The sequence below is a fragment of the Lissotriton vulgaris genome, chromosome 1_2 (assembly GCF_964263255.1).
Source record: "Lissotriton vulgaris chromosome 1_2, aLisVul1.2, whole genome shotgun sequence".
In the NCBI taxonomy this organism is placed as follows: Eukaryota; Metazoa; Chordata; class Amphibia; order Caudata; family Salamandridae; genus Lissotriton; species Lissotriton vulgaris.
Genome location: NC_141686.1, coordinates 285,457,172 through 285,478,283, shown reverse-complemented (window position 1 = coordinate 285,478,283; position 21,112 = coordinate 285,457,172). Strand labels below are relative to the sequence as shown.

The 21,112-nt window shown below is 48.2% G+C and overlaps 1 protein-coding gene across 1 annotated transcript in view; it reads left to right on the top strand.

Moving 5' to 3' along the window:
• AIP (AHR interacting HSP90 co-chaperone) overlaps positions 1 to 21,112 on the top strand; it is a 150,679-nt gene that overhangs the window by 49,011 nt on the left and 80,556 nt on the right. The window contains exons 3-5 of the mRNA XM_086953247.1: positions 9,562 to 9,750; positions 10,093 to 10,269; positions 19,251 to 19,392. Coding sequence (XP_086809373.1) covers positions 9,562 to 9,750; positions 10,093 to 10,269; positions 19,251 to 19,392 — 508 coding nt within the window. The remainder of the gene's footprint in view (positions 1 to 9,561; positions 9,751 to 10,092; positions 10,270 to 19,250; positions 19,393 to 21,112) is intronic.

Sequence of the window (21,112 nt, the reverse complement as noted above, 5' to 3'; positions counted from 1 at the left end):
CCGATCAGGTCGCCGACACCGCCAACAGCGAGAAGCCTACGTGGGACAGCTCGTGACCGACTCCTGGACGTCCTCGACCCCGGGTATCCACGTGGCTGCAGAAAGAAGCTACCCGACAACGCCTGTTTGCACCCGACATCGCCTGGTTCCAATCTGGTTCCACGGTAGTCACTGGCTAGTGACTTTGAACACTGTCCCCTCTGCTTTCAGGTCTTCAACTCTTCAGATCCACCCTTGGATCCACCGGAACTCTTCTCATCGAGCCGCCTGCAGCATCTTCAGCTCCAAGCACCATCGACCAGCGTGACGAAACCCGACACATCTTCGACCCTGTGCACCCGCTTCCTGTGGGTGAGGTAACTCAGCTCCGCCGGTGCTCCTGCACTGGTACACATCCCAAGGGCCTGTGTTTTAAGTTTCAGCTCCGTAGGTCACTCGGAAGGTTCCTAACTTTCTAACTTTGTGCTTTTTACGCACCATAGACTTTGTATTGAGAAGTGCGTGCACTTTGAACACTGCACCCGAGTCCCGTGGGCCTTTCCCGACTTAGTTAACTCCAGTCTCGAATAGCTCCAGCGATTCCCAAGGCCCTAGGCCTCTTCACTTTCCTTTAGGTATCTCTTATACCACTTATTTAGTATATGGTTTAGGTGGCCCCTAGGGCTCATCCATATTGTGCAACTTTTGTGTATTTTAAACTGTCTTGTGATTTTACGCTTGTGCTTCTGTGCTCATAAAGAGTCCAGGGGATTTTAATAGTTAATAAATCAATATATATTTTCAATATATCTGTGTGGTGTCCCTTTCATTTGGTATTCAAGGGGGTTGTGTATGGTATAACAGCTGGCTTCACATGCCTTTCAGAGTTTAGCCTAAGACTGCTTTGTCCACGTTACCAATAGGATAACTGGTCTACAAGGTTGAATTACAACCATCATCATAAGGGTTGCTTGGCATGGTACAAAGTGATCACTAGAACTAGTGAGCATTATATACCAGGCCAACTTCTCACATTGGTGAGCAGCGGATTGGGATCTGAGCTTGCTGTTGTTTTACCATTGCAATCTTTGAGATTATCATTTGAAAGATCATACAGGTACCTGCTAGGTACATATAAAACAAGACTAGTATACTTAAGTTCTACTGAACTTAGTTGTTGTAGAGCAAAGGGAGTAGCACACCCTAGCTACAACTACTAGATAGGTTTAGTAGGTAAACACCAGTGTAGGTAGATTGCAACACATCCACCCACACTAGAGCAATGTCTGGAACAGAGGGGTCCAGTGGACTTACTCCTGTTGAGAGTGACCCTCCAAGGGCACCATCCCAGTTTGCTATTTTTCCCTTTAAGGAATTAAGACAGCTTTGTGTCTTAAGGGGTCTGAAGACAGGGCCTACCCCTACTGCAGACCACCTAAGAGAGCTCTTGGATCAGTCTGAAGCTCTAAAGACCTCTAAAGCAAACCCCACAGGGAATGCTGAAGGAGGCCATCCTTCAGAGGATGACACTGTAGACACCCCTACCCCTATCATCCTAGTAGATGAGGAAGCCTCCACCACTGGAGCTCCTCAAGTAGATGTAGAGGAAGAGGAAGAAGAAGAGGAGGAGGAGGTGGAAAGCAGTGAGTCAGATGATGACAGAGATAGTCAGGTGCTGGTCAGTAGACTGAACCAGGCTAACTTAAGTCAACTTGGGAATGAATCAGGTAACAACCCATTCAGACCCCCAGGTGGACTTAACCAGGGCCATAGGAGGAGAAGGCATCACTCAGGTGAATCCAATACCTCCCATGTCTCTAGAGGCTCTCATGGTCACTCCAGAAAGGAGATGACTAGCCCTCAGAGAAGGGAACATGAGGCCAAGATGAGAGAGGCTGAGCTTAGGATCCAGAGGCAAGAGTTAGAGGTTGCCCTGGCTAAGGAGAAACTTGCTAGAGCAAGACAGCCTAGAGAGAGTGGATTAGGATCCACTGGTGGCAGCAATATCCAGAAGGATAAAGACAGGTCCTTTGATACAAGAAACCTGAGTAAGATTGTGCCCCCCTACAAGGCTGGGGATGACATCCACAAATGGATGACTGCACTTGAGAGAGCCTGCATGGTACAGCAGATCCCTCAGGAGCAGTGGGCAGCAATCCTGTGGCTCTCCTTTGAAGGTAGAGGCAGAGACAGACTCCTCACAGTTAGTGATGAGGATTCTAGAAACTACATGGTCCTGAAGAGTGCTCTGATTGATGGGTTAGGCTTAACCACTGAACAGTACAGGTTAATGTTCAGAGATACCCAGAAGACACAGACTCAGGACTGGTCTGAATTTGTTGAATGTGCCACTAAGGCTCTGGAGGGCTGGTTGCTCGGAAGTAAGGTTACTGACTATACAGGATTGTATAATTTAATTATGAGAGAGCAAATCTTAAGTAATTGTCAAAATCAGCTTCTACATCAGCACCTGGTTGACTCTGATCTGACCTCCCCACAAGAATTGGGTAGGAGGGCAGACAAATGGGTCAGAACCAGGATCAGGCCTAAGAACCAGGGTGGTGACCAAAAGAAAGAGACTACCAAGCCTCAAGAGAAGGGTGGGGATAAAAGTAAGGAAAAGACTTCCCCAGGGCCCCAAAACTCCAAGAATGGGGGTGGGTCCCAAGACACTTCTACATCCCAGAAAAAGCCTTATTGTCATACCTGTAAACAGGTGGGGCATTACAAAACAGATAGCTGTTGTCCCAAGAATTGCAATAAGGAGAATATACCTCCAGGTAAGGCTCCAACACCTCCTGTCACTGTTAGCAGTGGTCCCCCAGGTGGTGGGAGCACCCCCAAGAATTTGGGTGGGTTTACTTTTGGAGGACAGGTGGACTCTGGCCTATCCAGGTCCCCTAACTCAGATACTCTTGTCTATGAGACTGGCATGGGGTTTGCCAATTTCACAGCTTGCCCAAACACTTTGAGCAAGTATAGACAGGAGCCCCTCATCAATGGCTTGAAAGTTGAGGCCTTCAGAGACACAGGGGCTAGCATCACCATGGTGGCTGAATGTCTAGTCCCCTCAAGGCAACTTTTACCTGATGCCAAATATCAGGTGACAAACATTGATGGCATAGAATCCAATCATCCCATGGCAGTAGTCAATCTTAGCTGGGGAGGTGTCACTGGCCCAAAAAGAGTGGCAGTGTCAGCAAACTTGCCTGTAGATTGCCTACTGGGTAATGATTTGGAAATCTCAGCCTGGGCTGAGGTTGAACAGCAAACCCATTCTAGAATGGTAAATCTCCATGGAAAGGTTAGTGGGGCTGTAATGGCTACAGCCCCAATTCAAGATGTCCTTCCTGAAAAGGTTGGGAGGGCTGAGCAAACCTCAGCCCCATCTTTAGATAACTTCCCTCCTGGAAAGAGTAGCAGGGCTGTGCTAGTAACAGCCCATACCCAAACTGAGTCTCCTCCTGAAAAGGTTGGTGGGGCTGTGATGGCCACAGCCCAAACTCAAACTGATACATGGGTAGTGAAGCCTGAAATGATGGATCACTCCACCCAAACAGAGAGCATTGAGGAGGAAGAGAAATCTCCCTCCCACCAGACTTTAGGAAAGGATCAGCCTCCTCAGGGAACTGATCTTACCCCTGATGAAGGAACTGTCCCAGAGGTTGTTAGGCCTGGCCTGACAGAGCCTCTGATGGCAGTGGACCCTTCTCAGGAGGGACCCAGTCTGGAGCAGGTAACCTGCCCCTCTCTACCTTGCCTTACTCAGCCCAGGGCTGCAGAGGACAAGAAGGACAGTGAGACCCAAAGGGCCCCCTGTCAAATAAAGCACCCCCATCAACAGATTAGGGGCACCGAAACTAGTAGCCCTAGTGAGGTGAAAACTTTAAAAACTCCTGAGGGATCCCCCTTAAAAGTAGTTAGGGACCTCCCCCAGATGGATATTGTTGGGCACAGCCAAACCTGGGACCCTAAGGGCCCAAACCTGAACTGTCCCTCCAGTAAGCCAAACAGAGGGACTCAGCCTCCAGCTTTAGGTAGCCAGAGGTTGACCCTGAGAGCACAGTGCAACTCAGTCAGAGATAGAAAGGCACACATGGTGGAGAGTGATTGGAGGAAGCTGAGCCCTACAGAGGAAACTCACTTCAGTACTCCATCTCAACACCAGCCTTTGACTTTGCAAGGACACACCACAGGTAGAGATTCCCTATGGTGGAGACCCTCAGATACCCTTAGGGTGAGGGATTGCTTAGTGGACCATGAGACAGGGGGTTACCAAGCCAGAGCTGGTACTTCCTTATATGGCCACTTAGGCAATATAGGCTTACCTGGTCAAGGATAGCCTTATCTCCTTTCGTTTGGGGGGGGGTTATGTAGGAAGGTGGATATCTGACTATGGTTACCCCCAAACTTTTTGCCTGGTGTTTAGCTGGTTTTTGACTTAGTTGGCCTGGGATCCTGCTATTCAGGGCCCCAGGCTGATTGCTCTCTCCTTAAAATGGACTCCATGTACCTTAGGTGCATAACACAATTGGAATTGGTTCACCTTATTGGCCCCTGTAACAGTGTACCATAGGTACCCAGGGCATAGGTGCATCCAAGGCCTACCAGGGGCTGCAGCATGTATTGTGCCACCCCTGGCCTGGCCTCCATATTTGACACAACTGGCTGATCACTCAGCTGGGGTAAGTTGGTGTAATCACCTCTTGCTTAGATATAGTATCCCTATATCTAACCCTAAACTGGACACATATGTTCCTATCAGCCACTCCTATGGAAGGCCTCATCAATCCTGGAGGCAGAGTGCTTGGAAATATGTGAGATGGTGCTCTAGCATGAGCTGAGCCTGTCTGCAGCTGTCGGGAACCACTCCCTAAGCTGTTCCGGGATATTGCCATACCATATACTCTTAAGTGCATTATAATCCTCGCGGTTATTTGCTATCTTTGGTTTGGCTTTATCAAAACATGTCGAGTAAGGTGTCATACGAATTGGAATACTATCCCCTCGCCAGTTCTGGCGACGGGGATAGCATTCCACCCTTCTAGAGGGACACGACATGTGTGTAGCCTTAACCCCGGTTAAAGTTAAACAGAGCCTCAGCATCACAAAATGGATGCTGCCACCACAGACACATGTCTGACCTCCTGCTGCTGGGAGTCCTTCCAGCGAGGAGGGCCTGGACAAAGGGTTTCCTGCCTGGGGAGGTGCGAGCACCACCCCAGACAGGGTTTTGTGTATTGGGTAGGACAGGGCTGAATAGATTGAGACATGCCTGGGGCACACAAGGTGTCCCTGTGCATAAGCCAGCCCAAACCGGTTCTGGGGCTTTCCAGCCCCAGTCCTGGCGAGGAGCTGGACAAAGGAGAGGGGGTGTAACCACCCCCCTTCCTGGTCCCACCCATAGGGGAGGGACCTAGTAGGTGATCCACCCCTCAGATTGGAATAAGAGGGGGAGCAGTGCCATTGCACAGCAGATCATCCCGAAATCAACTTAAACTAAGAAGAAGACTGGACTTCGACATTCTGCTGCACAGAAGACTGAAGAAGAATCTCCCTTGTGGCCAAGGAGTGACCACCCTGTGAACACAGGTACCAACCAGCAACTCGACGTCTGCTTTGCCGCCGCCTCCCGCCGGAGCCCGAGCCCAGAGCCCGACAAGAACCAGATTCCCAGACCTCTCAGAGCCCGATCCACAGTCCCTGCAAAGAAGGGACCCGTGGAGGCACCGAGTGACGTGGGACCGGACCTCTTGAAAGACACCCGAAAAGCTGACTGCGCAGCTTCTGAGGCATCCTCGACGTTGTGCTTTGGGGATTGAGAACCCCCACCACCGAGCAGCCCTTGCACCGAAGATCAGCCCTCCAGCATCTCCACGATCTGCGTGGGGCCCTTTTGCATTGTGCCACTCGACGCGCCATCCCGGCCACTAGCCACGCGGCCAGCGGCCAACTTGGCGACGAACCCGAAGATTTAAACAGCAGGTCTGGTTGCTCCAGACCTACCCAAGCTCCTGTGAAAAGGAGCACCCGCTCTGACCTTGCTGGTCCGAGTGAACAGCATCTTTCAACTTCTGCGTGGCTTGCATTTGCCAAGGCCTGTTTGCTCCGATCAGGTCGCCGACACCGCCAACAGCGAGAAGCCTACGTGGGACAGCTCGTGACCGACTCCTGGACGTCCTCGACCCCGGGTATCCACGTGGCTGCAGAAAGAAGCTACCCGACAACGCCTGTTTGCACCCGACATCGCCTGGTTCCAATCTGGTTCCACGGTAGTCACTGGCTAGTGACTTTGAACACTGTCCCCTCTGCTTTCAGGTCTTCAACTCTTCAGATCCACCCTTGGATCCACCGGAACTCTTCTCATCGAGCCGCCTGCAGCATCTTCAGCTCCAAGCACCATCGACCAGCGTGACGAAACCCGACACATCTTCGACCCTGTGCACCCGCTTCCTGTGGGTGAGGTAACTCAGCTCCGCCGGTGCTCCTGCACTGGTACACATCCCAAGGGCCTGTGTTTTAAGTTTCAGCTCCGTAGGTCACTCGGAAGGTTCCTAACTTTCTAACTTTGTGCTTTTTACGCACCATAGACTTTGTATTGAGAAGTGCGTGCACTTTGAACACTGCACCCGAGTCCCGTGGGCCTTTCCCGACTTAGTTAACTCCAGTCTCGAATAGCTCCAGCGATTCCCAAGGCCCTAGGCCTCTTCACTTTCCTTTAGGTATCTCTTATACCACTTATTTAGTATATGGTTTAGGTGGCCCCTAGGGCTCATCCATATTGTGCAACTTTTGTGTATTTTAAACTGTCTTGTGATTTTACGCTTGTGCTTCTGTGCTCATAAAGAGTCCAGGGGATTTTAATAGTTAATAAATCAATATATATTTTCAATATATCTGTGTGGTGTCCCTTTCATTTGGTATTCAAGGGGGTTGTGTATGGTATAACAGCTGGCTTCACATGCCTTTCAGAGTTTAGCCTAAGACTGCTTTGTCCACGTTACCAATAGGATAACTGGTCTACAAGGTTGAATTACAACCATCATCATAAGGGTTGCTTGGCATGGTACAAAGTGATCACTAGAACTAGTGAGCATTATATACCAGGCCAACTTCTCACAGCCAGTGACCAAGCTGATGGATCTCAGTCACAGAGCCGAGGCATATTGATTTTGCCACTGCTTAAGAGCTGCAAATACACATTATGTGCTAGCTTAAGTGATTGTCAAGAGTTAAAAATACAATAGATGCTGCAAATATGGTGATCTTTGAGTTGCATTGAATATATTGTTGCACAAAAGTAAACAGTTATTTGTACATTCCAATAGTGGGTGATTCAAGTATTGAGATTTTTTTAACTTCAAAAAATTCAGTTGACTCCGGGTCAGGGCCACTTGGACTACGTGATAATTGTAGTGAATGTGCGCAGACCTGCGGATCCTACTGTACAATAGTAGTTTGTAAAGCAAATTCTTTGACCCACTGCTTGATCTGATGTCTGTCTAAAACAAAGTTTTTGTTTATTTATTTGTTGCATCCATACTGCCAAAATCTTTCATTAAAATGTTTGTAATTAGTGGCAATAAGCCCTTTGTGTTTGAGGCACACATGTTCCTGTGGCTGCTCTGGTGCATTGTTTTAGAGGCTACTCGTGTTCCTCTGGCTGCTCTGCTGTCTTGTAAGACTGCTGCATTGTTTTTTGATGCCACACATACTGCTCTGCTGTCTTGTAAGTCTGGTGCATTGTTTTAGAGGCTACTCGTGTTCCTCTGGCTGCTCTGCTGTCTTGTAAGACTGCTGCATTGTTTTTTGATGCCACACATGCTGCTCTGCCGTCTTATAAGCCTGGTGCCTTGTTTTTTGAGGCTACACATGTTCCTCTGGCTTCTCTGTCCTCTCCCTGCCTGTTGTCGTGTCCCGGTGGCAGCAGGCAGCAGGCAAGAGCGTGCACTGCGTCCCCGAAGTAACAGCCCTAAAGCAAGCAAGAAGTACGCCCCCCTCCCACCAATCCCTGTTAGGTAGTGGAAACTGTCCAAACTGGGGTGCAGACAGCCCCTCTCACCTTTCGGTCTGGTACCACTGCACCAGCCGCACTACTTCCCTACTGACCGTTCTCCACTTCAGCCCCGTCTAAATTACAATTCCTGCTTGTGACCCTTTTGCCTGCTTGTGCTTGTTTTCGTGACCCTGTTGCCTGCTTGTGCCTCCGTGTGCCCCTGTTGCCTGCTTGTGCCTCCGTGTGCCCCTGTTGCCTGCTTGTGCCTCCGTTTTCGTGCCCCTGTTGCCTGCTTGTGCCTCCGTGTGCCCCTGTTGCCTGCTTGTGCCTCCGTGTGCCCCTGTTGCCTGCTTGTGCTGTGTGGGTGTGTGTGGAAGGCTCTGTGTGGGTGTGTGGGGGGCTTTGTGTGGCTGTGTGTGTGGGGGGCTTTGTGTGGCTGTGTGTGTGTGGGGGGCTCTTTGTGGCTGTGTGTGTGGGGGGCTGTGTGTGTGTGGGGGGCTCGGTGTGTGTGTGTGGGGGCTCCGTGTGTGTTTGTGTGTGTCATTTGCGAGAGATAAAGCTAGTGGCATTGTAAATGACAATGCCATTTATTTATGTTAAAAAAAAACATAAATAAAAATAATGTCAAGAGCAATGCCAATAGCTCTAACTTTAACAAAGGCAAAACCATTGCATTGTAAATGCTTGTTTCTTACTCCATGAGAGTGTTGTTCTGTCCCTCATGTGCTCTCCGCCCCAACCACATTTCCTGTCCCACATCTTTTGTTGCTTTGCCGTTTTTTGCTTCCTCTTCCATTCTCTTTGTTGTCTGTCACTTGCGTGCTTCATCCCAGAACCCCAGAGCTCTCTATTTTTCTCTCTGGTCTCTTCCTAAGACCCCCATGACTGTCCCTCCTTATCCGTTGCTGTTCTCTCACTGTGTTTCACTTGGAGTTCTTCTCAAAGTAGAAATTGAATAGACCGCCATTTTACTTATTTTCTTTTAATACCCAGTTTCTAATTTGTCTATTTCTTTATTTTATAGTGCGATGTGTTTTGAAAAAACATTTCTTAGCGCAGGACAACAAATGAATCAGATACCCAGAAAAATTGTGTCAGAACAAGAATGGGACACCCATCAGATATGCTAAAACAAAATCTACCCAGTCTTCCTAAGTATCTCTCTTGCGCTCTGCAACACTACCCCGGTATGTCCCATATCTCCTGTGCAACCTGTTTAAACATCAGACTTCAGGAGAGGGGCAGCCATGCTTGCCTGTCCTACTTTTGGCACCCATTGCATGGGGAGACCAGCGAGAGCAGCAGAGCTAATACTGGGAGTCGTCCTTTAAAAAAAAATATTATTATAATGGGAAAAACTATACCTGTCCTTTGCGTACTCAACTGTCTCTCTAAAGAGTGGATAAAAAGCAGGAGGATCAAAACGCTCCTGCTTTTTCTGCTGAACACATTAGATATTGAAATTACTGACGAATCGTCTTTCACTCTTTCGCCATAGCCCTTTTTTATATCCACTTGCCATTTTACGCCCTCCTTCCTAGCCTCTAATCCTCGTTGTGTTGTATCGGTAATGTTTCCCGCTGCAGCATGTTGCACAGTACCCCTTGGTGTCGAAGAGCCTGCGGAACATCGCTGCTGGGAAGGACCCTCTGGAGGGGCAGCGGCACTGCTGCGGCATTGCACAGATGCATGAGCACCAATCGCTGGGGTATCCAGACCTCGACGAGTTAAACAAAAACCCACAGCCACTCATCTTTGAGATCGAGATGCTTAAGGTAAGACTGTGTTGAAAGAGCTCATGAAGGTGAGGGAGGGAGGGAGGAGTTGGAGAAATGACAGAGCTGAACAAATGAAACTATGGCAGGTGAAAATTCGAGTTGTGTACTGTAGAACAAAAAGTTGAGAAGTAAATGAAAGGAGGGAGCAGGTATGAAGTGGGCAGAAAGGTAAGGGGTAAGATGTGATACAAATAGGGAAGACTGAAGAGGACTCTAGCAACATACGCTGTCTTGCATTAGTGTATACATTAGTAAGTGGTGTCGCTGCGCTGATTAGGTTGTAAGCCTACGCACTCAGTAAACTGTGTGACTCCACACTTCCTTCCTATCCCATTTCAGGTAGAAGATCCAGGCTCCTATCGACAGGACCCCTGGGCTATGACTGATGACGAGAAGCTTCAGGCAGTGCCTCTAATACACGAGGAGGGCAACCAGCTCTTCAAGGAGGGAAAGGTGCAGGAAGCTGCCACCAAGTACTATGATGCCATTGCCTGTCTCAAGAACCTGCAGATGAAGGTATTGGGACTTGACTTCTCCTAAGCTGTGTTTGTGCCACTTGTTTGTGAACATGACAATCACCACACTCATCTGAAGCAGCACAAAGGGGGTAAAGTGAGTGGGTCTTACACTAAAAACAGTGTTGTTCTGTCCACTAGTTACCTAAACTGTAGCACCTCTGACAAAGCTTTCTCTGCGCTGTCCAGTGCATGCCCTGACATTGTCTGTCTGAAGAACAGCTCATAAAGGTGCAAACTAAGGGCTCCAATGTCTGTGAAACCAGGTTGTTGAAATCTTGTAGGAAGCTGGCTCTGTATATGGTATGCCACTAGGTGGTTATACCATGCGCAGAGTTCTGGGGTTCCCCAAAAGTGTACAGGGCTCAATGAAAAGCCCAAAGTGCTCTTTTAGTGGTAGTGTGGGCGAGCAGCCTTAGGCCCAACACAGAGGAGTGCAAGACATTTATTGCACAACATTGACCAATAATGGACACACAACTCAAAAAGGAGATCAACACCAATTAAAAAAAAAAATTACTTTGTACTTTATTTTAAGACCAAGTTCTTCGCAATAGGGTAAGTATGTTTTTAAACACAAATACTTTTCCCTTTCAAATGTCGACACTTAGAATATTTTTGAAGAAGTATCCTATGGAGAAAACAATATCGCAGTTAAACAGGTAAGTATCACACTTACAGTTCCAGGCTGTGAGACCAAAGGTCGGCAAGGGGCAGGTGAGTAACAAAACTGCACCACAAGCAGCACAGGGACGGCTGGGTGCAGAGCCAAAATCGGAGTTCGACCCAATGCGTTTCAGTGCAGACTTGGGGGTGCTCGAAGCCACACTGCTTGCAGGTAAGTAAATCGGTTGCAGGTGCCAAGTTTTGGGGGTAAGGTCAAAAACAGGGGGGTGGGGGCCTAAAAAGCAGCACCAAACTAAACTGCTCTTTAGGGAGGATTATGTGGTTAGCAAACAGAATCCAGGCGTGGCATCGGAGGTTCGAGAGGGAGACTCACAACAGCAGAGATAAGTAGAGGTGTAGGGGATCGTTGGGGCACCGTCGATTCAGCTTACCAATAATAATAATAAAAGATATTTATAAAGTGCGCAGCTACCCCGAATGAGGTGTCCCGGCGCTTACACAGACAGCAACAAAGGTAGAGCAAAGAACACATCTAGTCATTGCGACTAAAGAGCCAGGTCTTCAAGGCCTTTCTGAATTCCTGTTCAGAGTGCATCATGCGTAGTTGGGCAGGTAGGTTGTTCCAGCACTTGGTGGTACCCACCTTGAATGTCCTACCCCCCATTTTTGCCTTCGCGAAACGGGGGGGGGGGTGAGGTATTGTTTGTGGTTGAACCTTAGGGATCTGTCCTGCTGGTAGGGGGAAAGTCTCTTCCTCAGCTAGTTGGGCCCTCTACCTTGATACGCTCAAAAGGCAAACGCAAGGGCCTTAAATTTGATGCGTTTGGCTACCGGGAGTCAATGGAGTTGTCTGAGATGAGGAGAGATACGTTAGTGGAGCGGGACCTTGCAGACCAGTCTAGCTGTCGCATTTTGAATTATCTGGAGTCTACGGATCAGGCCGATCGGGAGACCCATGTAAAGACCGTTAGCGTAATCGAGGTGGGAGGTGACTAAAGCATGGACAGCGGTTTTGCGAGCTGCCTCTTGTAAGAAATCAATACATTTTCTAATGGTTTTCATTTTGCCAAAGCAGGCCGCAGATCCCAGTTGAACATGAGTAGCGAGGGACAAGTCTTTGTCCCACCTGACTCCTAAGTTCTTGACTGAGTCCGTAGGTGTGGGGGCATCTCCCAGTTCAGCTGGCCACCATAAGGCCATCGGGAGGCCAGGGGGTTACAGCTTGGTTAAAGAAGCATTTACAATGCAATGGTCTCGGCTTTATTAAAGTTAGAGCTATAGGCATTGCAAATGGCATTTTTTTCATATTATTTTTTTTAAACCTAAATAAATGGTATTATCATTTACAATGGAAATAGGTGAGCATTAGCATGAGTATTAGCGGACACAGAGCCACACACACACACGCATACAAAGCCACACACACACAGACCGAGCCACACACACAGACAGAGCCACACACACACAGACAGAGCCACACACACACAGACCGAGCCACACACACACAGACAGAGCCACACACACACAGACAGAGCCACACACACACAGACAGAGCAACACACACACAGACAAAGCCACACACAGACAGAGCCACACACAGACAGAGACACACACACAAAGCCACCCACACAAAGCCACCCACACAGTCATACAGAGCCACCCACACAGTCATTCACATGGAGCCACCCACCCACACACACACAGAGCCACCCACACACACAGAGCCACCCTCACATAGAGCCACCTACAAATAAAGCTACCCACAGAGCCCCACACAGAACCCCCCACACACACAGACAGCCCCCCCCACACACACACACACAGAGCCCCACACACACACACACAGAGAGCCCCCCCCCCACACACACACACACAGCCACACACACAGCCACTCACACCCACAGAGAGACCCACACACACGCAGAAAGGTTGAGAGCAGTGAAAAGAACTAAATCCCACCCTTAAATTAAAATACATACTCCGACAAATGAAGAGTGCACGCTATACAGGGGAGAGAACACCTTGCAACATTTACTCGAGAGCCAGTATGAATGACTAAACTTCTCTTGAGCTTAACCATCAGTATCTGCATTTTGGGAAGCGGGAAGCAGTCCACCCACATTTTTACGTTTACACAAATCCATTTAAACAGAGAGCTCCATCTGTTCCAGTCTCCACTATAACAGAAAAACAAAAGGACAATTGCACCCTCTCAATTAACCAATGTGTACACCATTCATCAAGCCCCTTTGAATACCAAGTGATAGTTGTCAGAAAAGCAATGTAGCTGGTTTCAATGTAAAATGTGTGCAATTCCTGCTAACAACTTCTGCTTGAACTCCTGTATACATCTATTTATTTGATCTAAATATTGCACCTCATCCTATCTCGCCATCAACACTTCCCTAAACGGGTTAAGCTTCAATAGCAACCTCTGAACATGTCTGGTGAGCATACTGAGACCTTTATGAAGCACATACAATTTGTCCGCTGTTAAAAAGCCTCACTGCATTTGCGGTAAAATGATGCACATGCTTAGCTCTTTGCCTAATGTGGGGCATGAAAAATTATTAGACATTCAAGAAATTTTACCCTGAAGGGACATGCTTGCCGTATGTGCAGTATGAACCAAGGTAAAGACTGCTAAATCTGAACTTCTTCCTTCAGAGCCTGGCCTTCTACAAATTCGGTCACTGCTTCATTGAATTAAGGAGCCAAATATTTTCCAAGACCTTATCATCAGTACTGCGAAGTGGCAATCCAACATATGCATCCATTTTATAACAACGATCTATAAAATGTTACACACTTGTTGCAGAAACATTTACTGCTGTTGACCTCTCTCCCTCCTAATGGCATTTCTAGATTAACTTTCCAGCAAAGCTTCAGCATTTATCCCTAGTTTGCTTGCAATGGTTAGTATGTTTTTTTTTCTTTCACTGCAAGGGCGTCACGTCAGTGCATTGCGGAGGCCTGCTTAAGCCTCAAGAAAATCTGTAAGATCAGAGGGTGGAATCAGTCGATGCTGGTCTGCTGAAAAACAGAAACCTACCGCCTAAATCCATAGAGTTGTGTGCCATCCTACTAAATGTAGTAAAATGCAGACATGTCAACACTCTTTAGGCATACTTGCCCACATACTGTGGCACAGAAGAAATATAAATTACAAGTATGCATTTATATCTTCAATGTATTAGAATTGTGGATTTATTAAACATTAAAACGCTTTTAGATTACTAGTATTTGATATGATGTATCCTCTGTTGGAAACACATAAAATCGTCATAAAACCGTAAAGCCACCCCATACATCCCTAAAATGCAACCTTCTATATTCCTAATACTCTTCACATTAGCAAATTAACATTTTTAGTACGGTTTCCTATCATTATTAGCACAATGTCTGCAAATCCGTTTCCCCCCTAAAATAATCATTTGGAATTTTTAACTATGAAAGCTGCTTTGACTGTATTAATTAAAATAGCACCACTACTTGCCTTTGCAACTGTTACGTTCATGAAATTGTATAATGCCCATTACACTAAATAGAAGTGTATACTTGAAACACATTTAATTTCTTCCACATCCTCCGTGCATCAAGCACCTGTGGGGGGTGAAGGGGCCGTCTGAGGGCAGAGCTGGGGTGTGGGGGGAGAGCAGCTGCTCCGGAAAGCGTGAAGGCGGGACCCCAGGGCAGAGGAGCTGAAAGAGTCTGAACGGGGCAGAGAGACGGGGCTGAGCGGGAGGGGGTGTCTGAGGGCAGAACTGAAGGAGGGAGGAGCCGCCTGGGACAGACGGACGGGGCCCGGGGCAAGAAGCAGGGTGCATTGACCAGGGCAGGGAACAGACACAGGCAGGGACTAAACCTCGGGCAAAGCGGGTCTCCCATCCCGCCACATAGGTCCACGAACTTTACGGCCAACAGCGCCGCAGGAGCCAACACTGCCCCGGCCGCAGCGCCACAGCTACATTTATTGCATCACCTTTCCCTCCAGGGCCCCTTAGGCAGCACACAGCACAGCAGGAGCAGATTTTAGGGCAGTAACAGCAGCATGCGTAGGATACTACATGATTAACGACGGGCCGGCTGCAGAGCTCCTCAAAGCACGTCCAATGCCGCCGCCACCTTCAGATTCTTACATGTCAACATTTTCCTTCTGGTTCATAGATAATCCATGCCTACCTCAAACAAGAGAGGAGCGCTCCACAAGACCACGTTTCTCCGAGGCGAGGCAGAAATGCCTCTGAGAAACACAGTCATTTTGTGATTCGGGGCGTGTTTTTAGAAGTTTAGTGACGGATGATGTCACGGCCTAAAAACTGCAAAAAAACCCGCCCCCGAGTCTGCCAAAGACGGGGCCTGAACAGAGTTACGCCCCTCTCCTCCAATTGCTGGCCAGCACTTACGAGGTCAGCCAATGGAGAAGAGGGGCGGGTTCAAGCCCCCGTACTGGACAACATTAAATCTTCGGCTCCGCCCAGTGCTTACAGCAGTGCGGACGAGGCCTCGACCTAAAAACGAGAACTCCGTCTTGTCGGAATTGAGCTTTAAGAAGTTGCAGCACATCCAGGCAGATATGCTTTTAAGGCACTCTTTTAGTGGGTCAAAGGTAGATGCTGACACCCCGCTGAAGGTGAACAACAGTTGAGTATCATCCACGTAGGATGCCACCTTGATCCCCATTTTGGCAATGAGCTCTGCCAGAGGTGTCAGGTAGACATTAAAAAGGAGCGGGCTCCGGGCCGATCCCTGCGGCACCCCCTATTTTAGAGGTTTAGTGGGAAAGGTGAAAGGGTGGATCGAGACCTGTTGTTCTCGGTCGTGCGGGTAAGACTAGATCCAGTTCAGCGCTGTCCCCTGGATGCCAATCTGTTTAAGGCGATCTAGTAAGATGGAATGGGACACCGTGTCAACGCTGCTGACAGGTCTAGAAGCACCAGCATGGCTGCGGAGCCTCCATCTACCGCCCAACGTATGGAGTCATCTATCTCAATCAGCGCAGATACTGAAGCCAGGGCGGAAGCCGGACTGGAACTCATGCAGTAGACCATTTTACTCCATGAAAGCTGCCAGTCGGTGATGGGCTGGTTTCTCTAAAACTTTAGTGGGACGGGTAGCGCGAGAGATGGGCCTGTAATTACTTGTGACTTCAGGGTAAGTGTATGCTTTTTCAGCATAAGGAGAAGAAACACGTGTTTCCAGGCTGATGGCTAGATCCCCTGTCTGAGTGAGGAATTCCAGATGGCAATACGAGGGGGTTATGGCACTCAGCCAGAGCACTGAATTGTTTTGCTGGCCGATCGCCAGATGACCCGGATTTACATTTGTGAAGTTCGACCAGGGATGCCTCCAAGGGGATTTTTGCAAATTCCGAGAATACTGGCTGGGAGGCATAGGGGTTGCTAGAAGTGGCCACTCCTAGGGGGCAGGGTGCTGCTGGGAAAGACGCATATATCAGGGCTATTTTCTCATCAAAAAAATGTGAGATCCTGTTGCATAGCTCCTGTGACGGGGGAATCGAGTGTGTGATCGCTAATGGATTCGAAAAGGACTTCACAATATTAAAAACTTCTCTAGACAAGTTCTTGGCGCTGGCGATGCGCTTGGCTAGGAAATCTCTTTTTTTATCAATGAGAAGTTTACAGTACTCTTTTAGTACTGCTCGGTAGGCAATTTTGTTCTGGGAGTAAGATGATCTCCATTTTGCACTCACATTTTTTGGCTCTGATTTCTGCTTAGAACCAGGGGGCGGGAGGGGAAGTTCTCGCAGAGTGGACTGGCCTCTGAGGCGCAATTGAATCAAGTGCATCACTGATCCATGTATTGAGGTTTGTGATGCTAACATCAAGGTTATTTGAGATGGAGGGCTTGGAGTCCTTCAGATGCAGGGCAAGGGACTCATGGGAAACCCTACTCCAATTCCTTCTTGAATTCTTTGGTAAGGAAGTGGCCCTCAGCCCATCCTTCAGGTGTAGTTGGAAAGGGATCAGGAAGTGATTCGAACAGATCACCGGCTTGAGTTATGAAAAGGCCCAGGGGCTTCGGGTGCCTTTCGACTTCAGAGTCTTCTAACCGAAGCCAGTCAGGTGGAGCCTCTGGATTCACACTGCAGGTGCCGTCGTGGAGGTCAGCTAACACTGGACTTGAGATCGCTGGGGAGACTTCACTGCACAGGTGAGTTACTGAGACTCAGGCCTTGGGCGTCTGGTACAGAGTGGGCAAGAGAAGCAGATCCACCTGGATGTGTGGTCCTTGGAGTAGATTTCTTCTGGACAGAACCGCTGTCCTCTGGGATTGGAGTCTTTTTTCCGAAGGCAGCAGTCCTCCTAGGGTTTTCAGAGGTTGCTGGCTGCAAGACGGGTCGCAGGTTAGTTGAAGCTGGAGACAGGCCGGTAGGACTGGGGCCAAGGCAGTCGTCACCTTCAGTCTTCTCTGCAGAGATGTCTTCTAAGGTTGTCGCAAATCTAGCTTCTAGGTCTGGGAAGCCTTCTAAATACTAAATTATGGGGACGTTGTTGGTGAGTAGTACGCCAGTGGGCACTTTACCTGGGGTCACTACACACTCTATAATGCCACCTCTTTTGGGAGGGGGCATAGACCTAACCCCCATTGGAGGAGTCCTCTCATCTTCAAGATGGAGGCGAGTGAAAAGTGTGTTCAACTCCGCCTTCTCCACCTGTGGGATGGAGTTGGCAAAGCTGGGCACACCTTTTAGCCTTTCTAAGTTTTCCAGCTGGGTTTCCTGCCCAAAAGTGGGGGTGTAAACCAGGGGTTGCCATCTGCTGCTAGAAACACAGGCTAAAGCTCACATTACAAAGGTGGCAGGACTTTGAAGCTTTCCCTTCAAGCACTGGCCCATCCTGGTGGAAAAGGTATGATGCCTCTGCCCAAGAGGTGCATTGTTTCTGGTCCCAGAGACCGGGGGCGGCTCATCCATTAGGTCAGAGGAGCGTCGCACCACTGCTTTCTCGCAGTGCGAGAAGCAGAAACATAAAATAGTAAAACTACTATTTAATGTCCTGCTTCTCGCACTGCGAGAAAATAGAAGTGTTTGTTTGGGGGTGGGCGGTCCTACTCTAGGGCAGGCGAGGAGTGGCTTGCCCACTGCTGAGGACGCTGACTGTTGTTCGGCCCTCTGATGCCGACCAAACCTGTTATGCGCACTCTGCCTCCCCATAGACGCCTGTCTGGTTGGCGTCCCGACCCATCACAACGCTGCCATTGCAGCGTTATGATTGGCTTAGTGGCAGGGAGGGAGGCTGCCTGCTTCCTGTCAACCCCCCCCCCCCCCCCCCCCCCTCCCCCACCCACCCCACGACTGACCAGAGAGCAGAGGCTCTCCACCCAGGGCTCCAGAAACGTGTGTTTGTGGCAGGCTGGCTAAAGCCAGTCAGTGTCCACACCAGGGTCGGTAGGTTTTCAGGGGGTACTGCTGATGTGCCCTCTGAGTACATGCTTTAATAAATCTTACACTGGTACCAAACACTCCGGGATTCAGTGAATCCATCATGGTGCTGTGGAACTCGAGTTGTCAAGTTCCCAGACATGTACTCTCTATGGCCTTCCTGCCACTTACAATATTATTGAATAGACCCTCATACTGTAGGGGCATATCTGCTCACACTTGTGATATATTGCACCCTGCCTTATGGCTGGTACGGCCTGCTATAGGGGTGACTTACCTATATCTTGGGCAGTGCTAGTGGCATGGCACACAGGCTTGTCAACTTTGTTGTTTTGTCTGCATCAGGCCATGCATGCTGCAATGGCAGTCTGCATGACCTAGGTGAGGGGTTCCTTTGGGACCTTCTTCAGTCCCAATGCCCTAGGTGCCCAGGTACTTTTTACTAGGGACTTACTGGGGGCATAATGGGCCAATTGTGGATCAGTTTCAGGGAAAAAACACTGGTACTAGGAACCTGGACAACAAGGACCCAGTAGTCTACAGTCGACGTTGCATGGAAAGCCAGGAAAAAGGTGGGATGGGAGATACTGCAACATAGCCTCATATTCTCACAAATCTCTCTAAAAATATTATGAACTCTTGCTGCTTTATCTCCTCTCCAACCCCATGCTGCTGTCTTGCCCCCCCCATGTGCTGTTCCCCATGTATGTGTGCATTGTGCTTGCTTCAAAGAGAAGGCACCCATAATTCTCCTCTCATCCCACCCCAAAAAAGGTCATAAGACTCCAGTGGATGGGCTATCAGATTTGCAGATGAAGGTATGAGGGCAGCAACCTGTTTCCTCTCATCCACCCATTTTATGTTTGTGTGCCCTGCTCTCCACCATTAACCTCCTCTGTCCGTGGCATATTCTGGTTATCTCTGATTCTTTCATTTCTCTTCTTCCTCAGGAGCAGCCAGGTTCCCCAGACTGGATTCAGCTTGATTTGAAAATCACTCCTCTGCTGCTCAATTATTGCCAATGCAAGCTAGTTCTGGAAGAGTATTACGAAGTGCTAGAACACTGCTCCTCCATCCTGAACAAATATGAGGGTAAGCCTATCTTCCATCCCTTCTGTTGTGTTCTTGGAGTAATACCTCCATTCCCATGGGTGTTCACATACCTTTCCCATGGAATACAAAGGTCAACCAACAGTGTGGTTCACCAATAGCTCACTGCCACTTCCTGAACAAATGAAATGCCTTTTTACTACTCGTGTATAATTCCACAGACTACATTCATACAACTATCTGTGAGAGTGAACAAGCTGTCCTCATCAACCAGTATTTGTGAAGTAAGTTTTTAGGGTTTGGTGCAAGCACAAAGAGCAATTTATTTTAATATATGTGACTGTTGATATAACCACTGAATGTTTATAACAAAATATGGAGATATTCTAAATCATACTATGTTCTACTCGTGTTCCACATCCAGGAAGTGATTTGTACAAACCTACAGTCTAAAAGGATTACTAATATTGTGTTTTTTGTAGATTTCATGATGGCAGGGGATCCATTTCTCAGTACACCGCAATCTGAATGAAAGCCAGGTCCTTCAGAATTGTAATGGGTGATGAATCATTCCTAAAAGATCTAGCAGGGCTTTCAACGTAGACTCAAGTAATCCAGCCATCTGGAATGTGTGAATTATTGTTCCAGGGTTTTAGTCCTCGGTCTGTTTGGATTAGACACTCCTTCCTCTACCAAGTTCCCCAGTCCTCTTTTCCAGACTCTTTTTCCATGCAGAGAAAGGGGCCTGTAGTCGGTATGGATTAACTTCTACCCTCGCACACAATCTATCCAGTGTTGCCTGCGCATTGCCAGGAAGCGACAGTCTGAGCTAGTCTTTCTTTGCTGGGCTGCTGTAATGTGTTTTTTTTCAAGGCTTCCAAAGGCTTTCTAAATTAAGGGTGATACAAAATATGGCAGTACACGCCCTGCTAGTTTCCATGATAACTGTTCCAAGGCTTAAAAGGGCAAGAGTAGGTGGTCAGTTTCTTTGTTTATATTCGAGGGCATGTGTTTTGGAATAGATACAAACCTGCTTGGATTTTGGAAAAAGTCAAAGTCTTGGTTATTCCTAAAATGCTGATTTATTAAATGCATTCTCTCATCTCACTGGAATTGCTAATTCTGGATTTGGGTATTTAGGAACAAAACACCATTAGAAACAAGGGTGCGCTTTAGATTTTCTTTTAATTTAATATAACATATTGCTCTGAGATAGTGTTCAGTTCTAGGTTATGGCTCTTATGTTTTGCCATGCAGTATTAAATTGCAGAGTCCCCAGGTTGTGGCATACAACAGTGGGAAAGCCAATAGCCAATTCACATGCCCTTCAAAAGCTGTAATGTGCAGTTTCTTGAGGAATGATGCAGTATCAGGCCATTACTTGAGGTCCCTTAAGTTTGACACAAGTGCTATCTGTAGCCGGCTGCAGTACCTTTTGCCATTACTTGAGGTCCCTTAAGTTTGACACAAGTGCTATCTGTAGCCGGCTGCAGCACCATCAGCCTTTACTTGAGGTCCTCCCAGTTAGACACAAGTGCTATCTGTAGCCGGCTGCAGTACCTTCAGCCTTTAATGAGATCCCTTAAGTTAGACACAAGTGCTATCTGTAGCCGGCTGCAGTACCTTCAGCCTTTACTCGAGAATTTGAATTTGAATTTTAAAATATTTATAGAGCGCACTTATACCAGAATCGGTTTCATGGCGCTAGATGGCAGAAAACCAGTGGGTGCGGAGGAAGGGTTATAAAGCTACAGATCTGGAG